This window comes from Drosophila pseudoobscura, chromosome X (genome assembly GCF_009870125.1).
Source record: "Drosophila pseudoobscura strain MV-25-SWS-2005 chromosome X, UCI_Dpse_MV25, whole genome shotgun sequence".
NCBI classification, from domain to species: Eukaryota; Metazoa; Arthropoda; class Insecta; order Diptera; family Drosophilidae; genus Drosophila; species Drosophila pseudoobscura.
This window is the reverse complement of record NC_046683.1, coordinates 4,923,697-4,940,689: the sequence shown is the minus strand read 5'-3', so window position 1 is coordinate 4,940,689 and position 16,993 is coordinate 4,923,697. Positions and strand designations below refer to the sequence as shown.

The following is a 16,993-nucleotide window of genomic DNA, read 5'->3' as shown; positions in this document are numbered from 1 at the left end:
TTCATTTAAATGGAAATGAGACTAGGCTCTCCTTTTCACCGATACGAGTACCAGCAAAAGGCCCTCTTCTGAGTAACTATGGGTTTGGCACGTTCCCTGTACTTACACCATAAATTACATGAATACCCTAAAATTCGTTTCTGCGTAAACGTATTGAGCCTACAAATATGCACTGAAAAGCGCGCTGCTCAGGTCTTAAAAGTGTTTGAAAGTCTTCAAATCTACCATCCAGTAGATAATTCTTTATCATTCTGCATTTATCTTGTATTTCTTGTATCTTAAAAATTGTACATGCTAAAAAATGTAGGGCTTTGAGGGGCAGACCAAAAGCGAGGGAGAACGTTGTGAGCCGCGGCAAGATCTGCGGCTCTACTTTATGCCTGGTACTCAGTCCGCCAGAGCGCGCACACTGCACGATGAGAGTGTGCGTGAGAGAGAGAGAGAATGAATAAGAGCGTGGACGGGCAAATTGATTCGTTCATTCTGGCTATTCGTATTCGGCAGTCTGGTGTTTAACACCTTCAAATAATCGGTCTGCACATCTATCTCTTAATCGAACGATATTAAAACTGCTGCTCCCATGCTGAAGATCACTTTCACTCATTAGCCACCCTTTACATTGAAGATAACCAGTTTTGGATAAAAGCAAAAGTGAACTCTTAATATTATATTATCATATTCATTTGTATCGTTTAATCGTACATAAAATTAAAATAAATACAAGCGTTTCCTTAAAAAATACAATACAAAAAAAAATTCTATGTATGTCAGGATTAGAGGAGATGTCAATAAGTATAATTTTGGATAGGGTCAATCAGACTAAGAAGCTATACAACTTAAGCATTCGCACATTCACACACTCACACACTCACGCGTAAGTCCATTCAGACACAGATTCATTCACATTCACATCCAGTCACTCACTCACTGGGGGAATAGTTCGAGCCTAAGACTTAGACGATGGTGTTCTTGATCCAAAACTCCTTGATCATGTCACTGCCCTTCTCGGCGATCATAATGACCGGTGCGTTCGTGTTGGCGGACACCAGCTTGGGCATAATGCTGGCATCGATGACACGCAGTCCCCGGATGCCGTAGACCCTCAGCTTGGCATCGACGACAGCATCCTTGTCCCAGTAGGGCCCCATTTTGCAGGTGCCCACGGGATGGTAGATGGTCGAGGTGTAGCGCCGCACCATGCACTCCCAGAAGGCGTCGGTGAAGAGGGGCACCTGCTCGCATCCCGGCCAGCGGATGCTGGAGAGCCGGGACCCGAAACGCTGCATAGCCTTGGTCCGGGACAGGGCCACGGCGATCTTGACGCCCTCGATCAGCGTCTTCATGTCGAACTCGTCCGTCAGATAGTTGGGGAATATGTACGGGTAGTCGAAGGGGTTTCCGCTGCGCAGCCGGATGCTGCCCACGCTCCGGGGCCGCAGCAGCATGGGAATGATGCTCCAGGCATCCCGATTGTTGATCGGCTCGAACACGGACCGGTAGAAAGCCTCCGTCAGTCCGTGGGCCTTGCGCAGCTGCGAGCCGCCATCCGAGTTGGTCGACCCCGACACAAAGTGGAACTCGATGTCCGGCCAGTCGAGCGTGCTGTTCGCGTACTTGGTGTTCACGTAGGCCAGCCCCTCGACGCCGCCGAGGATGGTGAGGGGTCCCTGGCCAAAGACGGCGTACTGCAGCACCGTGGACATGGTGTGGAAGCGGTTCTCCACAATGGACACGGGCTGGTTGACCAGGAAGGTGAGGCCGCCCAGTCCGATGTGATCCTGCAGGTTCTCGCCGACACTCAGCTCCTTGATGAGCGGTATGCGGTGCTTGGCCAGCTCCTTGCGCGGACCCACGCCGCTCAGCATCAGCAGCTGGGGACTGTTGACGGAGCCGCCGGAGAGCACCACCTCCTTGGTGGCCCGCACGTGGAAGAGCTTCTGGTCCTTGACGAACTCCACGCCGAAGGCCAGCTTGCTCACCGGATCGATCATGATGCGGGTCACGTGCGAGTTCATCGAGATGTGGAGATTGGGTCGCAGCCGGGCGGGGCGCAGAAACGCCTTCGAGGTGGAGCAGCGTGAACCGCGCCTCGTCGTGCCCTGGGCAATCATGAACCCGGTCATCTTCTCTCCATTGAGGTCCCGGTTCTCGTATCCCATCTCCACGCCGGCCTCCACAAAGCTGGCCGCCAGCGGCGTGTGGTACGGCGCCTCGCCCACTGTCAGATACCCGCCGGTGGCATGGTACGGCGTATTGGCCAAATACTGATTGGTGTTGTCCTCCGACTTCTTGAAGTAGTACAGGGCGTCGCGATAGGACCAGCTCGGGTTGCCCATCGCCTCCCAGTTGTCGTAGTCGTGCTTCGATCCCCGCAGATACAGCATGTAGTTCAGCACGGAGCTGCCGCCGAGCACCTTGCCTCGGGGCCAGTTGCAACGTCCGCCCTGCATGGCTAAGGGATAAATGAGACGAGCTTATAGTCTCTCGAGTTCGTTATCTGGAGCCAATCTGTCCACTTACCCAGACAGGAAGTGCCCGATGGTTCCGTCTTGTACTGCCAGTCGATCTTCGATAGCTGCAGATAGCCGGCCATTAGGGGGACGTCCGTTAGCTCCGTCTCGTCGCCGCCCGCCTCCAGGAGCAGGACATTCCAGTTCTCCACCTCGGTGAGACGGTTGGCCACCACGGCCCCTGCCGACCCGGCTCCTATCACTATGAAGTCATAGTGATCGAGTATCTCGTCGCCGCTGACATCGCTGGGCTTCGATTCGGGATCCATTATCTCCTCGTACTGAAAATAGGCCACTGCCGCCATCAGCATGGGGATGAACCAGCTGTTGCTGGTGGCCGCCGTCACCGCTCCGCCGATCGCCGAGGCGGCTCCCACAATTGCCGAGCTCATGTCTCTCTCTCGCTCTGGGGATGGGATCTACGTATATGGGTCGTCGCTTGATCGTTCCTCTGGCTGTCTTCCAATTCCAAGCTATCTACAATGTACGTACGATCCGATCCGAAACGTGTCTGTAATGGCAATTGAAAATTTCGTAGAGTGTGGGGGGAGTGGAGTGGAGTGCAGTGCAGTGGAAGAGTGGACATGACATGAAAAGTCGCGTAGTCACTTGGTATGTAATCGGGTTAGGCGATCACCAGGGATCGAGTGAGCGGAGGTCGGTGGTTTAGCGATCAGGAGCCGATTTTCATGCCGCTTCCATATTTCAATCACGATCTCCCATCGATTCAAAGATTTCGTAACTTGCATTTGTTATGCATACGATTCGTCTTCGTCTTCTACGCTGTCTCCGACTCGGACTCTAAGTATTACAGTCCCAGATAATCGTGATCGCTAGATCTGTAAGCTCATTTGTAGGCTTGATGGTCTCTGATTAGCACGAATACACAATTTTACATAGTCGTACACCCTTTGGACCCAATGAGGGAGAGTTGCCGCCTCAGTAATGATCTTGGAAAGGGTATAACTCTTCTCTGGTCATTCTGGGGGATCATCAGATACTAATATCTGTGCTCAGGAGATAGCCTTTCCATTCGGAACTTTATAATTGTGTAAAGTTATCAAAGGTCTCAACAATCCTTCGATATCTACTGTTCCAATGATGACAGTTTTCTAGACCTGAAAGCTTCCCTTGAAATTACTTTTTTAGGGTATCTCTCGGCCTTGTCTTATGTCTTATGCTGCATTGACTTTTCGTTGCACGTGTTTCTTAGGCCTTGGACACGGCTCTGGGCAGAGGGGTATGGGGGGGTATCGTCTCCCGCTTAAAAGTGAAATCTCCAACTCTATTATAAAACTCTACTGGGGGGCAATCGACAAACAAAAAAAAAATGAAGAAAAATTTAAAATGCCAGCCACTTTTCTTTTACTCACAAGCAAGTGGCATGCAACCATTTTGTTGCACACACACACACACCACACACAGCCTCCACCTCTCACTTGCAGGCAGCTTGTTGGAATGCTGCATGCTTCTGTTTCCCAGCTTTCTGCCACAGCATTTCCTGTCGCCAATTTTTGCATAATCTGACTTCCAGCAAACATGGGATATGGATATGGAAATGTTGTTGCTATTGCTGTTTCTGTTTCTTTGGATGCTAGGCAATTACAAACATGTTGTTGTTAGCTGTTGCTGCTGTAAACTGGTTGGCCCTCTGCTGTCGGCTCTGCTGCGCTAAGAGTTGAATGTGCGCTGCCGCTGCGGCTTAAGCTGCCGCAGCCGCCGCTGCCGATCAAGTTCAAGGTACAACATTCAACCAGCAGCCATGGCGCTGCGCTGCCAGCTAGCGACTGCGACGGCTGCTGCTGGAGACCGTAATGCGAATTCGAGTGCCAATGGAGATGGAAATGGACATAGGAATAACCTGCTAAACAGTTTGTTAAACAGCCCCAAAGAGAAATGCATAACAACAGAATAGACGAGAGCACAGACGAAATGCTAGCTTCGGGCAACGAAGCTTAAGATACCCCGCAAGCCGTAAAATTTCTTGCAGCGCTCCTGCAAGAAAGATCTGGAACAAAATGTCTCTCTCTTTTCCTTGCCGCTGCCCAAATCTAGCAAAAATCGAAACACCCTCTACGCACACCAGGGTGCTCCGAGATGTACAGCTGCTGCTCGTATAACAACAGAGTGAGAGAGAGAGAGAGAGAGACGAAGAGCGGCACACGACATACGACATATGTACGTCGTAAGCCATGAATCACTTTCGTTGAGAAAGCTTCTGCGTAGGCGTCGCTGCCGCAGTCGCAGTCGCAGCCGCTGTTGCTCTGCCGTCACCGTTACAGCCGGCGTCGCAGAGCAGAATTTTCGTGCGTATTCTTTTTCGAAGCCTGGTTCTTATTGACTTTGATTTCTTTTTTGGGATTGCTTTTTGTTTTTTTTTTTGCCGCTGGCACACTTTTGCTGCTTACTCACTTGGGGGGGTGGGATGGATGGATGGATGGTTGGAGACAAGTAGAGATTCTAGGAACTAGGAATGACAGTGGAGCGGAGCGCGTTTCCTTCGACTGATTTGTTTGTGCTTTTTGTGCACACTTTCTTTCCGCGTATGTTGGTGCGAGTTCGGAGATTCGATTCGATTCGATTCGAGGCGATGCGATGCGCGGCCGCACGTTTTGAGGTTCGGTGGCCAACTGGGCAAGATATGGAGAGGGCCCCGCTGGAGAAGGCCACGGAGCCAGTCGCGCCACGCACTCTTTCTCCCGCTCTCTTTCGCCTTGGGCTGGCTCTCTCGCACTCTCCAACTCTCCAGCACTCCGGCTCTCTTTCTCTTGTTGGCCATCTCTCACTGACTGGTCTGGAGAGTGCGCATTGCGCATGCGCGGCCTGCATGTACTCGTACTCGTACTCGTACAGACGGGCAGGCGGAGGGGCCCTTGACAAGGTGTCCGTTAGTTTCCACCTCAAATGGCCAATTGGCTGCACTTCCTGTTTGGCTTGTCGCAGCAGTGCCTCTTGGTTTGGGCCATGTATTGATGGCCAACACTCCCCGACGTGTTTGCCGGCACGTAGACACGCTCACACAGTGCCTGCCGTCTTGTATGCGTGTGGAGAGTGCTGGCGAAATGCTTTCACTCTTATTTTATGGTCTACTGGCCAAAAGCTCGCCCGACCAAAGGTGCGTACTCTCTGACAACACCTTTTTGTGGGTCACTGTGGCCGCCCAGTGACGTCAGGCAGTTAAATGCACAATTACATGGAGAAGATGAGAGAGCAAGCACGCCCTTCACACTCTTCAATGTTCAACAGAAAAAACACCAAATACTCTTTCAAAAACCATTAAAGTACTACATACTCAAACCATCACCTGTTTATTAATATTTCCATTACCAATACCAATAAGGTAACATTTGAAACCCTTACCTAAACGCATAGTGTTCATGATTCCTATTAGATTCACAAGAAACTATATACCGTTGTTTCTTTCACTTCCGTTTGGGGTCTTAAGCTCGGCTTATAGCTCTCTCTACCATATTATATCCACCTCTTCTTGAATTACTAATACTCACATACCTCTCTCATAATTAGTAGTTTTCTTAGTAAATTTAGTTATCATTTTCCCCGCATATTAGTCCAACAGCTGACTTTCCTGCCTGTTCGCGATCGTGCGGCAGCGCCCCTCGGTCAGCTGGTCGGGATCCGCGCGTAACACCCTTCTGCTGGTATCACACGGGCCACTTAAGTGGGTATTCCTCTGGTATTCCCCTGCAAGTGTCCTTTAGCTATAATATAATAAATATCTAAGAGAAGGAAGACCATGACTGAATCAAAAAGTTCTGCTTAATTTGGGTAAAATAAATAAATTATGCACTGGGTTTTAAACATCTTTAAGCCATTAAATGAAACTAACTTTTAACTCATTTTTATCTTCCAATTTGAACCATAGTATACCGTTACTTACCATCTCTCTCTGTCTGTCTCCGTCTCCCTTTCAGGTGGCTGCTGCGGCTCGACGAAGAAGCGGACCATCGTCGGCGGATGGGCCTGGGCCTGGTGGCTGGTGACGGACGTGCAGCGGCTCTCGCTGAACGTGATGACCCTGAATCCGATGTGCGAGAACGTGGAGACGGCCCAGGGCGTGCCGCTGACCGTGACGGGCGTGGCCCAATGCAAGATCATGAAGGTACACCCCATCGTTCCCACAGCGCCCCCCACCCAGCCAAAACTCTTGGATTTTCTGTATTATTTCCTTCGGTTTGTTTGTCGAGTACTCCGGCAACCCTTTATTCTTCTGCACCACGAATCGAATCTGAACGAAACTGATTGAAGCTTGATTGATTGGCCCCCTCCCCACCCAACCCCACCCCCGTTTTCTTTGAGTTCTGTATGCTAGCTAGATTTTGTTCCTTTAACGATTATCCCGATGCATCCCCCAGCCCTGTAGAGAGAGAGCCCGATCCCAGGGCTGGTAGCAACGTAGAGATTTGGTATCCCATCCCGCTTGCATCTTAGTATTTAGTCTAGCCCTAAGCAGCCGCATCCGTATCGAATGTATTTTAATCCAACATTTGGCTCTTTGTTTTGTACAAATTCTTTGCTGTTCCGATCTGAACCAAACCCGCCCCAAGCAACACCCCTAACATCCCAATCGAATGCATATTTAGCCCTGCAAGCGCCCCAACTCTGCCCGACACCAAGTAAGTTGAGAGATCACCCATTCCAGTGGTCTTTTCATGTAGCCCTAGTCCTAGCTCTAGACTTAGATGTCGCTGTATGCTCGTACACGTATTTAGAAGTAGACTTTCCACAACACACTCGCTTCTTTTCTTTGGTTTTCCACATGAATTTTCCTTTTGGACTCCACCCTTGTTTCATTTAGATCAGTTCTTAGATTCTGTTGATTATGCTATCGATCGATTTCGATTGATTATTTGATATTTCTCTCACTGGATCTGTTAATGATCCCACATCCCAGTCTTTTGTTGATGCTCTTTTAATCCAACCATTTTTCACCCTTTTATTTATATATCCCCAAACTATTCGGTAATGCTATCGATCGATTATCGATTAGTTGTATGTTTATCCATTTTGTACTCGATCACTCAATCATTCGATCGACCTGATGACTAACTCAATCATGTGATAACCCGATTATTTTGATCACTTGTTTATCCGTGCACCCATTCGATCACTCCTCCGCCATTGCCATCACACCTATCACTGATCACTGATCGCTGATCACTGATCACTGATCACTTTGATCTGTGATCTTTACTGCACCGCCTGTGAATAGGGCACGCGAATCACAAAAGCACTTGATGACTCGATGTACGATCCGATCGACATACGAGTGGTTTGCTTTTTCTAATTTATAGTCTGAATTATGATCGATGCATTCGTGATATATGTAGATGTATGCCTCCAAATTGTGTTCCATTACTTAATTATTTCAATTCGATTTTGCAGTCATCTTCGTATAAGAATAACGATTATAATAACGACGAGGTATGTTTATTTGATTTCACATTGAATTTTGTTTTGAAACTGTTTTTGGCCTGGTGTCGAGTCCTGTTTAAGTTCTTGCCATCCATCGATTTGGGTTTACATACATTTTCCTTTGTTTTCTTTCAATCACTGGGCCCAAAACACACACACGCACACACACGTACACACACGCACTCACATAGGGAAAATCCTTTGAATGTCCTTCATTTGTTCCGTAATGTTTGATGCATGTTTCTATTGTTTGTTTATTTTTGGTTGGCTTTTTTTTTTGGTTTCTTCTGTTCAAAGTCATTCAATCATCATCATCAGAAGATGAGGTAGAAGAAGAAGAAGGAGAAGGAGAAAGACAAGTACAGTCTACAAATAATTACAATTTCAAATACAAAAAAAAAAAAAAACAATGAATAAACAAAACGTAAAACCTTGTTGACCTTTGTGTTCTACACTTTTTTCTCTACTCTCTTTTCACCAACCACCAAATCAACCAAAATCAACCAAAAATCAACCAATTACCCTGCCGATCGATCGTTCGACTCCAACTCAACTCGAATCCACCACTCGAACCAACTCGAATCAACTCATCAAACTAATCCGCAACTAATTGTAAATGATATCGACAAAATTTAACCACACACCAACACTCACCAACACAACACACCAACACACGCATCAATTAAACAACAACAAAAATCATTTCGAATTGATTTGAACAAACAATATCTATATACAATACATATGTATGGTCTACTCGAAAACTGCTCCTCTACTCCGTTACTACTACTACTACCGTTACTGCTACCGTTACTGCTATATATGGTTACTGCTGTTACCGTTAATCCATGTATCGCTCTCTATTCTCTTTGTATCTCTCTCTCTCTCTCTCTTTATCTCTAACACACACACACACTGTCGCTGTGTCTCTATGTGTGTGTGCTTACGTGTGTGTGTGCGTGTGTATGTGTGTCTACGTGTGCATGTGTGCTTGTGTGGGTGATCTACAACAACAAAAACCTCCTGCGGACCCAACAACCACAAACAAAACAATCAAAATCGATCAATCGATTAATCGAAATGTTACCATTCAATCAAACAACACACACACACACACCCATACATTACTGACACATACACACACACACCACCCACATACTGCCACGCCCACGCACAGATGATGAATGTATATTATTTCCATCATCAGGCCGACGAGCTTCTGGGCACTGCTAGTGAGCAATTCCTGGGCAAGAGCGTCAAAGAGATCAAGCAGACGATCCTGCAGACCCTCGAGGGACACCTGCGCGCCATATTGGGTAAGTTCAAAGGGATTCGAAGTGATTCAAAAGGATTCGAAGCGATTTGAAGTGAATCAAAGCGAGTAAATCTGTAATAAACTACTTACTAAATTGATTTGTGGCTAATATGTACATATAGGAATAAGTTCACTGTGGACAAAAATGAGGTTACAGGCCAGGTGGAATAGATCGCATGCCCTTCTTTATATGTTGAACCATACCCCCAACATTGGGCATGCAATCTACTATACTCGACTAAGCCTACAGCCTAATTTGTTGTGCCAAGTATACTCTCACTGTTGGGCTATGCTGATGGGCATGGATTGAGAATTGGCAAGCATATGGGACACAATACAAAAAGGCTATCTGGAGTCGTTGGTGCGAGATGTCACTAGGTGTCAAGGTGCCTGTGTCGGAGGCTCCTATGATGTATACAGAGTCTGATTAGAAATATGAAAGCTGACATAAAAGGGCCCATATCTAAACATAACCCACACCCTAGGCTGACTTAGCTAATCCATTGACCGAATCCGCCTTGGGATTGGCAGTTCAACTTCTCTACGGAGTAGCATAAAGCACGTCCATCGAAGGCCCCATAACATCTTCCAAAAACTGTCTCCCAGCTCTTCGAATGCTAGCCTATACCTTTTTGGCAGCTCTTTTAAGGCAACCTAGTCTGGCCAGAGTACCGCCCTTGACACTTGATGACACTAGACCACACTCCTAGTAATAGACCTTCCAATGGTTTCTGTTGCTGAAATTACGAGTACAATTTATTTGTAGTGAATTGGATTTGTATGCGAATACCGGCTAGTGAGTTTTGTTTTTGTTTTTGTACCCCTGTAAGTCATCTTCTATGTACTAAATATTGTGTGTGTAGTACTGTTTACTGTGTCTGTTTTGGTCTGTGTGGCTCTGGAAAAATAATCAAATTTTGAATAAAACTAAAAAGAAAAAAAAATAGACGAAAGCAATCAACATCAATATCAAAGTTAACGACGGTAGTAGACGTTGATGTTCGGCTGGTCGAACATGTTGATGTTGTAGTCCAGCTCGTCCAGCTCCCGCTCGATGTCGATCTTGCGGTTGCGCACGCGCAGCGTCGGCACTGACACCGGCAGATGGTTGTACTCGGCGATCAGCTTGTCGTACTTGAATCGGGCCTCGTCGAGGGCAGCCTTGCGCTCCGCGTTCGTCATGGGACCGTAGTTCTCGTATCCAGTCTGTGCCTCCTTCGGGGGCTGCTTGGGGCCCGGGTGGGGGTGTGGCATTATCTCGATTTGGGAGTGACGGCTTGCCTTGGCCCGGACTGTGTCTGCCTTGGACTCCTTCACGCCTCCGGCACTCGACTTGACTGTCGCATTGGACTTGACTGTCGCATTGGACTTGACTGTGGCATTGGACTTGACGGAGACGTTGGACTTGATCGAAGCACTTGACTTGACTGTGGCACAGGACTTGACCGTCTCCTGGGATGGCGATCTCTTGCTGTGGCCGCTCTTCAGTGTGGCCGTAGATATCACGGTCTTTACAGAGGTATCACTGCGATGGCTGAGGGGAGCATCCCCATCGCCGTCGTCGCGCTTGGATTTTGTGGAGCGTATGGAGCGCTTTGAAGCCCTGGACACACGCGAGCACTGGGAGACAGTATCGTCCATGTCACCACCACCGCCACCGCCACCATGGTTCCTGTCCTTGTTGCACAGACACTCCGGGCAGTACTGGCCGGGGCGGCCATGGTCGAAGGCGAAGGGCTGCGTCAGGCCGCAGCGTAGCTTGGATGACTGGTAGGAGGCCGGGTAGCCAATAGCCGGCTCCCGACGACGCATCTGTCCGTGCGGGAGCAGCTTTTTCGGATAGTGCATCACCACGGGGCGCCACAGCGGAGCCCGAAGAGCCGACGCAGAAGCCATCTGGCCGTTGAGTACCGTCTTGGACATGTTTCGTTCCTACCTATGGCCTGGCGGCCAACCGTCGAACGTGAAAAATTATTGTCTCGTTGAAATTTAAATATATTTTTTTTTTACCTTGACTTTCACCAAAAATCAAAAAAACAGAGCGAGAAAATATTTCCAAAAAAATATTATTTGAGATTTTTGCTACGTGTGCGTTCTGCTTCGAGTGTAAAAATGTACTGAGCTCTCGGTGCCGGCTGCCGCACACATCAGAAAGGGGATAGAGTTTGGAATCAGGGCCTGCTTTAATTCGTTCTTTTTCTCCCTAAAAGGAATTCCTTGACGTTGCTCTGCTGTAGTGATGGAAACGGGGTCGATGCTTCCCCGATGTTTTCAAAAAAAGACAAGAGAGGGGGAATGCCTTGGGATGACAGGATCATTGCATTCTTAGGTACAACATTCGCCAAGCTGTGTATCTTCATGATTGGATACAATGAATCTTTTGAATAGTCTCCTTTAACAAATAAAAACAAGGGGAAAAGTTTAAGAATCGTGCTCATTTCCACGTTCTCCATTTCGGAGAATACTTTTCCAAATCCTCGTAGGGACTATGGACGTAGAAATTGTAGTAGAAGTTGATGCGCTGCACAAATTTCCCATAACAGGACGGACAGGAACTCTACTGATTGTGGTATATTTACGCTGAATTACTAAAAAGATATCGAAAAGAGCTGATTTATTTGTAGATATTTTAACATTTTCGGGTCTTATTTGAACACAATTCGGAACTGAGTTTCCTTTCAAGTGATATCCTAGTAGTATTTGACTCAACTATCGAAAACAATTACCCGGTTTAAGGTACTTGAGCATTCGTATCAGAATTGTCCTGAAGACTTGTAAAATCCGTTCAAGATGAACGGATCGGACCTTGAATTGAATCAGCACTCGGTTGAAGGTCAAGACATTTGCCCCTTCCATTTTCAGGGAAATCTCAGATTGGGAGCATATTGCCGCTTTTCCCATGACGTCAATGTGGCCTGTCTCGAGCCTGATTATACTGGAGAGTAGCCGAGTACCAGCTGGGTGAATGCCCCCATATTCTGCAGGAGCAGGAGCAGAATCAGGACTCCCAGACGGCTTCAAATGGGAACTTGAGCAAAAGTGGAACCCACATGCAGAATACCCTGTCACATATTTTCAACAAGAGAGATGTGCCAGATGTGCCGGGATCGCAAAGGTTTGGACAGAAAGAGCACGAACGGAAAATGAGTCTTGCTTTTGCCAAAGAGCTATCCAAGGACAAGATCTGCGGCATTTGCTTGGAAATCGTTATGTCAAAGGTAGGGCTGGAGAGGCTTTCTGTTTCTCGTGCATCCACACCTGGCGCCGGAGCAGAGGTGTCCCATTTGCCACTTCTCTTCAATCCATGTCAGCGCCAGTGCCCTCTAGGTAGACACAAAGGAGGAGAAGGATAAGCAGCCCCGATGGTACCTCAACCCGGTACGAACCAAGTGCTGCAAGGTCTGCCAGCACGGCCGTGTCAAGTGTCCCGTTTGCAACGGATAATATAAGCTAATTATTCAGCAATCCCATTCCCTTAGATGTGGCATGTTCCCTGATTAAACTCAATTAAATGGTACTCGTACACCTGGTACTCCCTCGAGTATATAAATATGTATATTGATTGATTGTCTGTGTGGCAACTGAATATGTAATCAAGTACTCGTAAATCGGGTTCTATTATGATATCATATCTCGATGCGAATTGATTTGCAAGAGCGATAGGGGTTGTTCCCGATAATCGAACGTTTATGAAATATTTTGTGCTCTATCTATTAGAATCTCCCTCGAAGACCTTAACCTTGCTCCGTTCATAAAAACTGATGGACGACATTAAATAAGTCAGCGGGGAGGCTGCCTCTCAACTTTTGCCAGCTCTTTTTCTCTAGATCTCGAGCCCTCGCTCTGCCCAGTCCATGGCTTTCAATTAAACCCAATTCGAGTCTAGGGCTTGCGAGCTGTGGGCAAACTTTTACGAGACCCCAACTCAAGGTACCTCCGCTCTCAAGGTAGTTTTCATAAGCGCGACTACAACAATTACGAGTCGGACAGACAATATCAATTTGAGTGCGAATACTGAAACGATTACAAAACCACTAAGCAAAGCCGGGTCCGGGCTGGGGCTGTGGCTGTGGCTGGGGCCGGGCTGGGGCTGGGACTGCGTCTGTGGCCTGTGTCTGGGGGGAGGGGGGTCTATGTCTCGCTTTCGATTGCGGTCCGATGTCAGTTGCGAGCTCAACGCGACACGCTCTGGTCGTGGGGTCTCTACGGGTCTCCGAGTCTCCGATTCCAATCGCGTGTGAGAATTTATACGTGCATACTTTTGTTGTGGGTGGTCGACCGGGGGTGACCTTGACCACAAGGGATGAGAACTGGCCTCCGAAGAGGATTTGATCGCTGCAACTGGATTCCAGTCTAGTTCGGACTCGGACTCCCATGAGTGACGTCAGTTGGGCTATCAGTCTGATAAGGCCACCGATAAGACTGCGCCAAATGACGTCAGAGCGAAGACAGAACAAGAAAGAGCTTTGATTAAAAGCTACCAAAAGACAGATAGATAGATAAGCACAGCTGTGTACGAGTAGATAGCCTGCGAGCCAATAAGTAGCCCTGAGCCTCCGTGGCGCGCCAGTTGGCTGGCGACATGTCCGTCGTGTGGATGGGCGTCTTCAAGGTGGCCATGATAGTGGGCGTCACCAGTTTGGTGGTCACCCGGTAAGGCAATCGATTGATTCCAAACCACCACCAAACCCATTCCCATTCCCACCTCCACCCCCATACACACCCCCAAGCTCTTGCCTGACCTGTAGAAGTGCCATCTCATACCCCACGCCTCATACCGTTTTCTATTCTGTTGCGCTTTGCAGGAACGCTTACAGTCGAAGAGGTGTACAAAGACCGCGACCAGTTCGCGGCCTTGGTGCGCGAGGTGGCCGCACCTGACGTGGGTCGCATGGGCATCGAGATACTGTCCTTCACCATCAAGGATGTCTACGACGATGTGCAGTACCTGGCCTCCCTGGGCAAGGCGCAGACCGCTGTGGTGAAGCGCGACGCCGATGCCGGAGTGGCGGAGGCCAATCGAGACGCCGGCATCCGGGAGGCCGAGTGCGAGAAGAGCGCCATGGATGTGAAGTACTCGACGGACACCAAGATCGAGGACAACACGCGCATGTACAAGCTGCAGAAGGCCAACTTCGATCAGGAGATCAACACGGCCAAGGCCGAGTCGCAGCTGGCGTACGAGCTGCAGGCGGCCAAGATCCGCCAGCGGATCCGTAACGAGGAGATCCAGATCGAGGTTGTCGAGCGCCGCAAGCAGATCGAGATCGAGTCGCAGGAGGTCCAGCGCAAGGACAAAGAGCTCACCGGCACCGTCAAGCTGCCAGCCGAGGCGGAGGCCTTCCGACTACAAACCCTGGCCCAGGCCAAACAGTGAGTCGAAGCCCCACTATTGGAAGCCCTTCATTCATATTCATATTCGTATCACCCCAACAGATGCCAGACCATTGAGGGCGCCCGTGCCGAGGCGGAGCGCATCAGGAAGATCGGTGCGGCCGAGGCCCATGCCATCGAGCTGGTCGGCAAGGCCGAGGCGGAGCGGATGCGGATGAAGGCTCATGTCTACAAGCAGTACGGCGATGCTGCCATCATGAACATTGTCCTCGAATCGCTGCCGAAGGTCTGTCCACTATTTGTTGACTCTATTTTTGACACTAAAAGAGTATTAATCGTAAACTGTTCCGCAGATTGCTGCCGAGGTGGCTGCTCCCTTGGCCAAGACGGAGGAGATTGTCCTGATCGGAGGCAACGACAATGTGACCAACGATGTGACCCGCCTGGTGGCCCAGCTGCCCCCCTCGATCAATGCCCTCACCGGAGTGGATCTGTCCAAGGTGCTGGCCAAGATACCCGGGGCCAAGGCGTGAGACCTAATGGAATGGGACATCCAGCACATGGCAATGACAACGTAACGCACCGCAAAGGAATTGTAACTGACAAGGAACAGAGAAAGATAGAGAAAGATGGAGCTAAACAAAGAGAGAGAGCGAGAGAGAGAGAGAGGGAGAGATACGGAGGGGGAGCTGGCATTTGTTAGAGCGAGACGCAGTGCGGAAGCAGCATCAGGAAAACGAGAGGCGATGCCGATCGCAGCAATCGATCGATAAACGCAATCGAACATAGCAAAATGTACTCCGATATTATATATATTTACAGATATGTGTGTGTCATATACTGTGTTCATGTGCGCGAGTCTGTGTATGTGCGTGTGTGTGTGTGTGTGTGGGTGTGCCTGATCGATGTAGTAGTATATCCGTGTAACAATCAAAAAGGACGAACGTTAATCTCAGCTAAAGTTATGCATTTCGTACGCAGCATTTTGTGGCCTTTTCTCCAGATAACAGAATCAAATACAAATAAATAGAAGTATGAGATTTGTATAACTTTAACCAGCAACAAAACAACCAAAAAAACATACATTAAGAGAATTGTGCAGAATCTTAGCTACTTTATATATACATATATATACACGCATCTACTATATATACTTATACATTATACTTATACTTAAACTATGAAACTGTGCTTCGAACCGAACCCACTGGGGTTCCCACTACAAACAGTGTTGTGTAGGGCCCTCCTTTCGATCCGCTTACTGGCTACACTGCACAACACAAGCAGCAACTTTTGCATTTCCAAACTGTTCAAACTACTGAAACTGCCTTCGAATGTGACGGTGAGAATTTATCCAAAGGAGAGCCACAGACAGTCAGAGAGTTTCTGATCCTTGTCGCTTCACAACACTGTTTACTCTTCGGGACCGCCATAGCTTGAGCTCTTCCAACACTCACACACACACACACACACAAACACACTCACAAGCACACACCCATGCACACAGTGCGACCGAATCGTATTTGTATTCAGTTTTTGTGCACAAAAAGAGGACCGATTGTACCATTTTATGTCCCATCCTATCCATAATATGTATCGAATCTTTTTGTTATAACCCAGTGAGGTCCGATTCAAGATATTCGTCTCGATATACGTATTTTTTTGTGGTTTTTTGTTCTATTTATATTATTATTAATATTATTATTATTATGTATTCTCTTGTACATGCACGAGTATGTATGTAAATGGATGCATTTAACAAATTTTGGACTTAATTTTTGCACTTTTTAGCAAAACTAACAAAATTATATACCAAAAAAAAGAGAGAGAGAGAGGGAATCAGTTTTGTTACACTTGACTGGAATTTAGTTAAAGCAATTTTTGTGAGTTTTTCGAGACCGGATCCGTTTTGTTTTTCTAGCGTAATTAATCTTAATTTGTTTAAGCAATATCCCGAACGATCAGCTATCAAAATCAGCTTACATTTGCAGACATATATGTATTTAGTATGTATTCACACACACACACACACACAGACACACACACCCACTAACACATATATATACATCTATTTTTTTTTCTATTGTATATTAAGTGCAAGTAATTCACATAAATCGTAATGCAGCGTACAAGAACAGCTAAAGTGCAAGAAGACATCTAAACGAAAAGGAACTAAACTAAAAACTAAAACTAAATAAATCAAATCTTAAATTTTGTGTATTTTGTCGTAAATAAATAAATTGAAAAAGAAATTCACCGAAAAATGCTTTGAATCACATAAAAGGACCGTCTTCGGACCGGATCGTAGGATTACAGGCTGTGCCGTGAAAACTCAATCTTTTTTGAGGTCTAAGCTTATTTTTGTTACATCTACATCAAATACTATATTTATGAGCAATTA

General features: G+C 47.5%; 3 protein-coding genes across 9 annotated transcripts in view; 1 reads left to right on the top strand and 2 right to left on the bottom strand.

The window, feature by feature from the left end:
• The window catches only part of Flo2 (flotillin-2), a 101,640-nt gene extending 84,828 nt beyond the window's left edge, over window positions 1-16,812 (top strand). For 3 of the 7 annotated variants that reach the window (XM_002133635.3, XM_033384211.1, XM_033384215.1), the window contains exons 3-8: window positions 6,443-6,630; window positions 7,914-7,952; window positions 9,151-9,259; window positions 14,064-14,631; window positions 14,695-14,878; window positions 14,946-16,812. In XM_002133635.3, the coding sequence (XP_002133671.1) occupies window positions 6,443-6,630; window positions 7,914-7,952; window positions 9,151-9,259; window positions 14,064-14,631; window positions 14,695-14,878; window positions 14,946-15,125 (1,268 nt within the window). In that variant the 3' untranslated portion in view covers window positions 15,126-16,812. Of the gene's footprint in view, window positions 1-6,442; window positions 6,631-7,913; window positions 7,953-9,120; window positions 9,260-13,438; window positions 13,912-13,988; window positions 14,009-14,063; window positions 14,632-14,694; window positions 14,879-14,945 lie in introns of those variants that run through there. The other 4 variants (XM_033384212.1, XM_033384213.1, XM_033384217.1 and 1 more) reach the window with 4 other exon arrangements.
• LOC4815865 (glucose dehydrogenase [FAD, quinone]) lies at window positions 671-5,079 on the bottom strand. The gene is made up of 3 exons (XM_001355482.4): window positions 4,923-5,079; window positions 2,521-3,021; window positions 671-2,452 (listed from the first exon to the last, which is right to left on the bottom strand). Exons 2-3 carry the CDS (start codon window positions 2,900-2,902, stop codon window positions 954-956), a joined length of 1,881 nt encoding a protein of 626 aa, XP_001355518.2. The 5' UTR covers window positions 2,903-3,021; window positions 4,923-5,079; the 3' UTR covers window positions 671-953.
• On the bottom strand, window positions 10,115-11,423 carry LOC4815743 (uncharacterized). The gene is made up of 2 exons (XM_001355488.3): window positions 11,269-11,423; window positions 10,115-11,201 (listed from the first exon to the last, which is right to left on the bottom strand). Exon 2 carries the CDS (start codon window positions 11,179-11,181, stop codon window positions 10,234-10,236), a length of 948 nt encoding a protein of 315 aa, XP_001355524.2. The 5' UTR covers window positions 11,182-11,201; window positions 11,269-11,423; the 3' UTR covers window positions 10,115-10,233.
• Window positions 16,813-16,993: the final 181 nt, after the last annotated feature.

Coding starts and splice junctions, on each gene's coding strand:
- LOC4815865 (XM_001355482.4), bottom strand. CDS start 2,902: ATGAGCTCGGCAATTGTGGGAGCCGCCTCGGCGATCGGCGGAGCGGTG. Junction 2,453..2,520: donor ATCGGGCACTTCCTGTCTGG/GTAAGTGGACAG, acceptor TTTATCCCTTAG/CCATGCAGGGCGGACGTTGC.
- LOC4815743 (XM_001355488.3), bottom strand. CDS start 11,181: ATGTCCAAGACGGTACTCAACGGCCAGATGGCTTCTGCGTCGGCTCTT.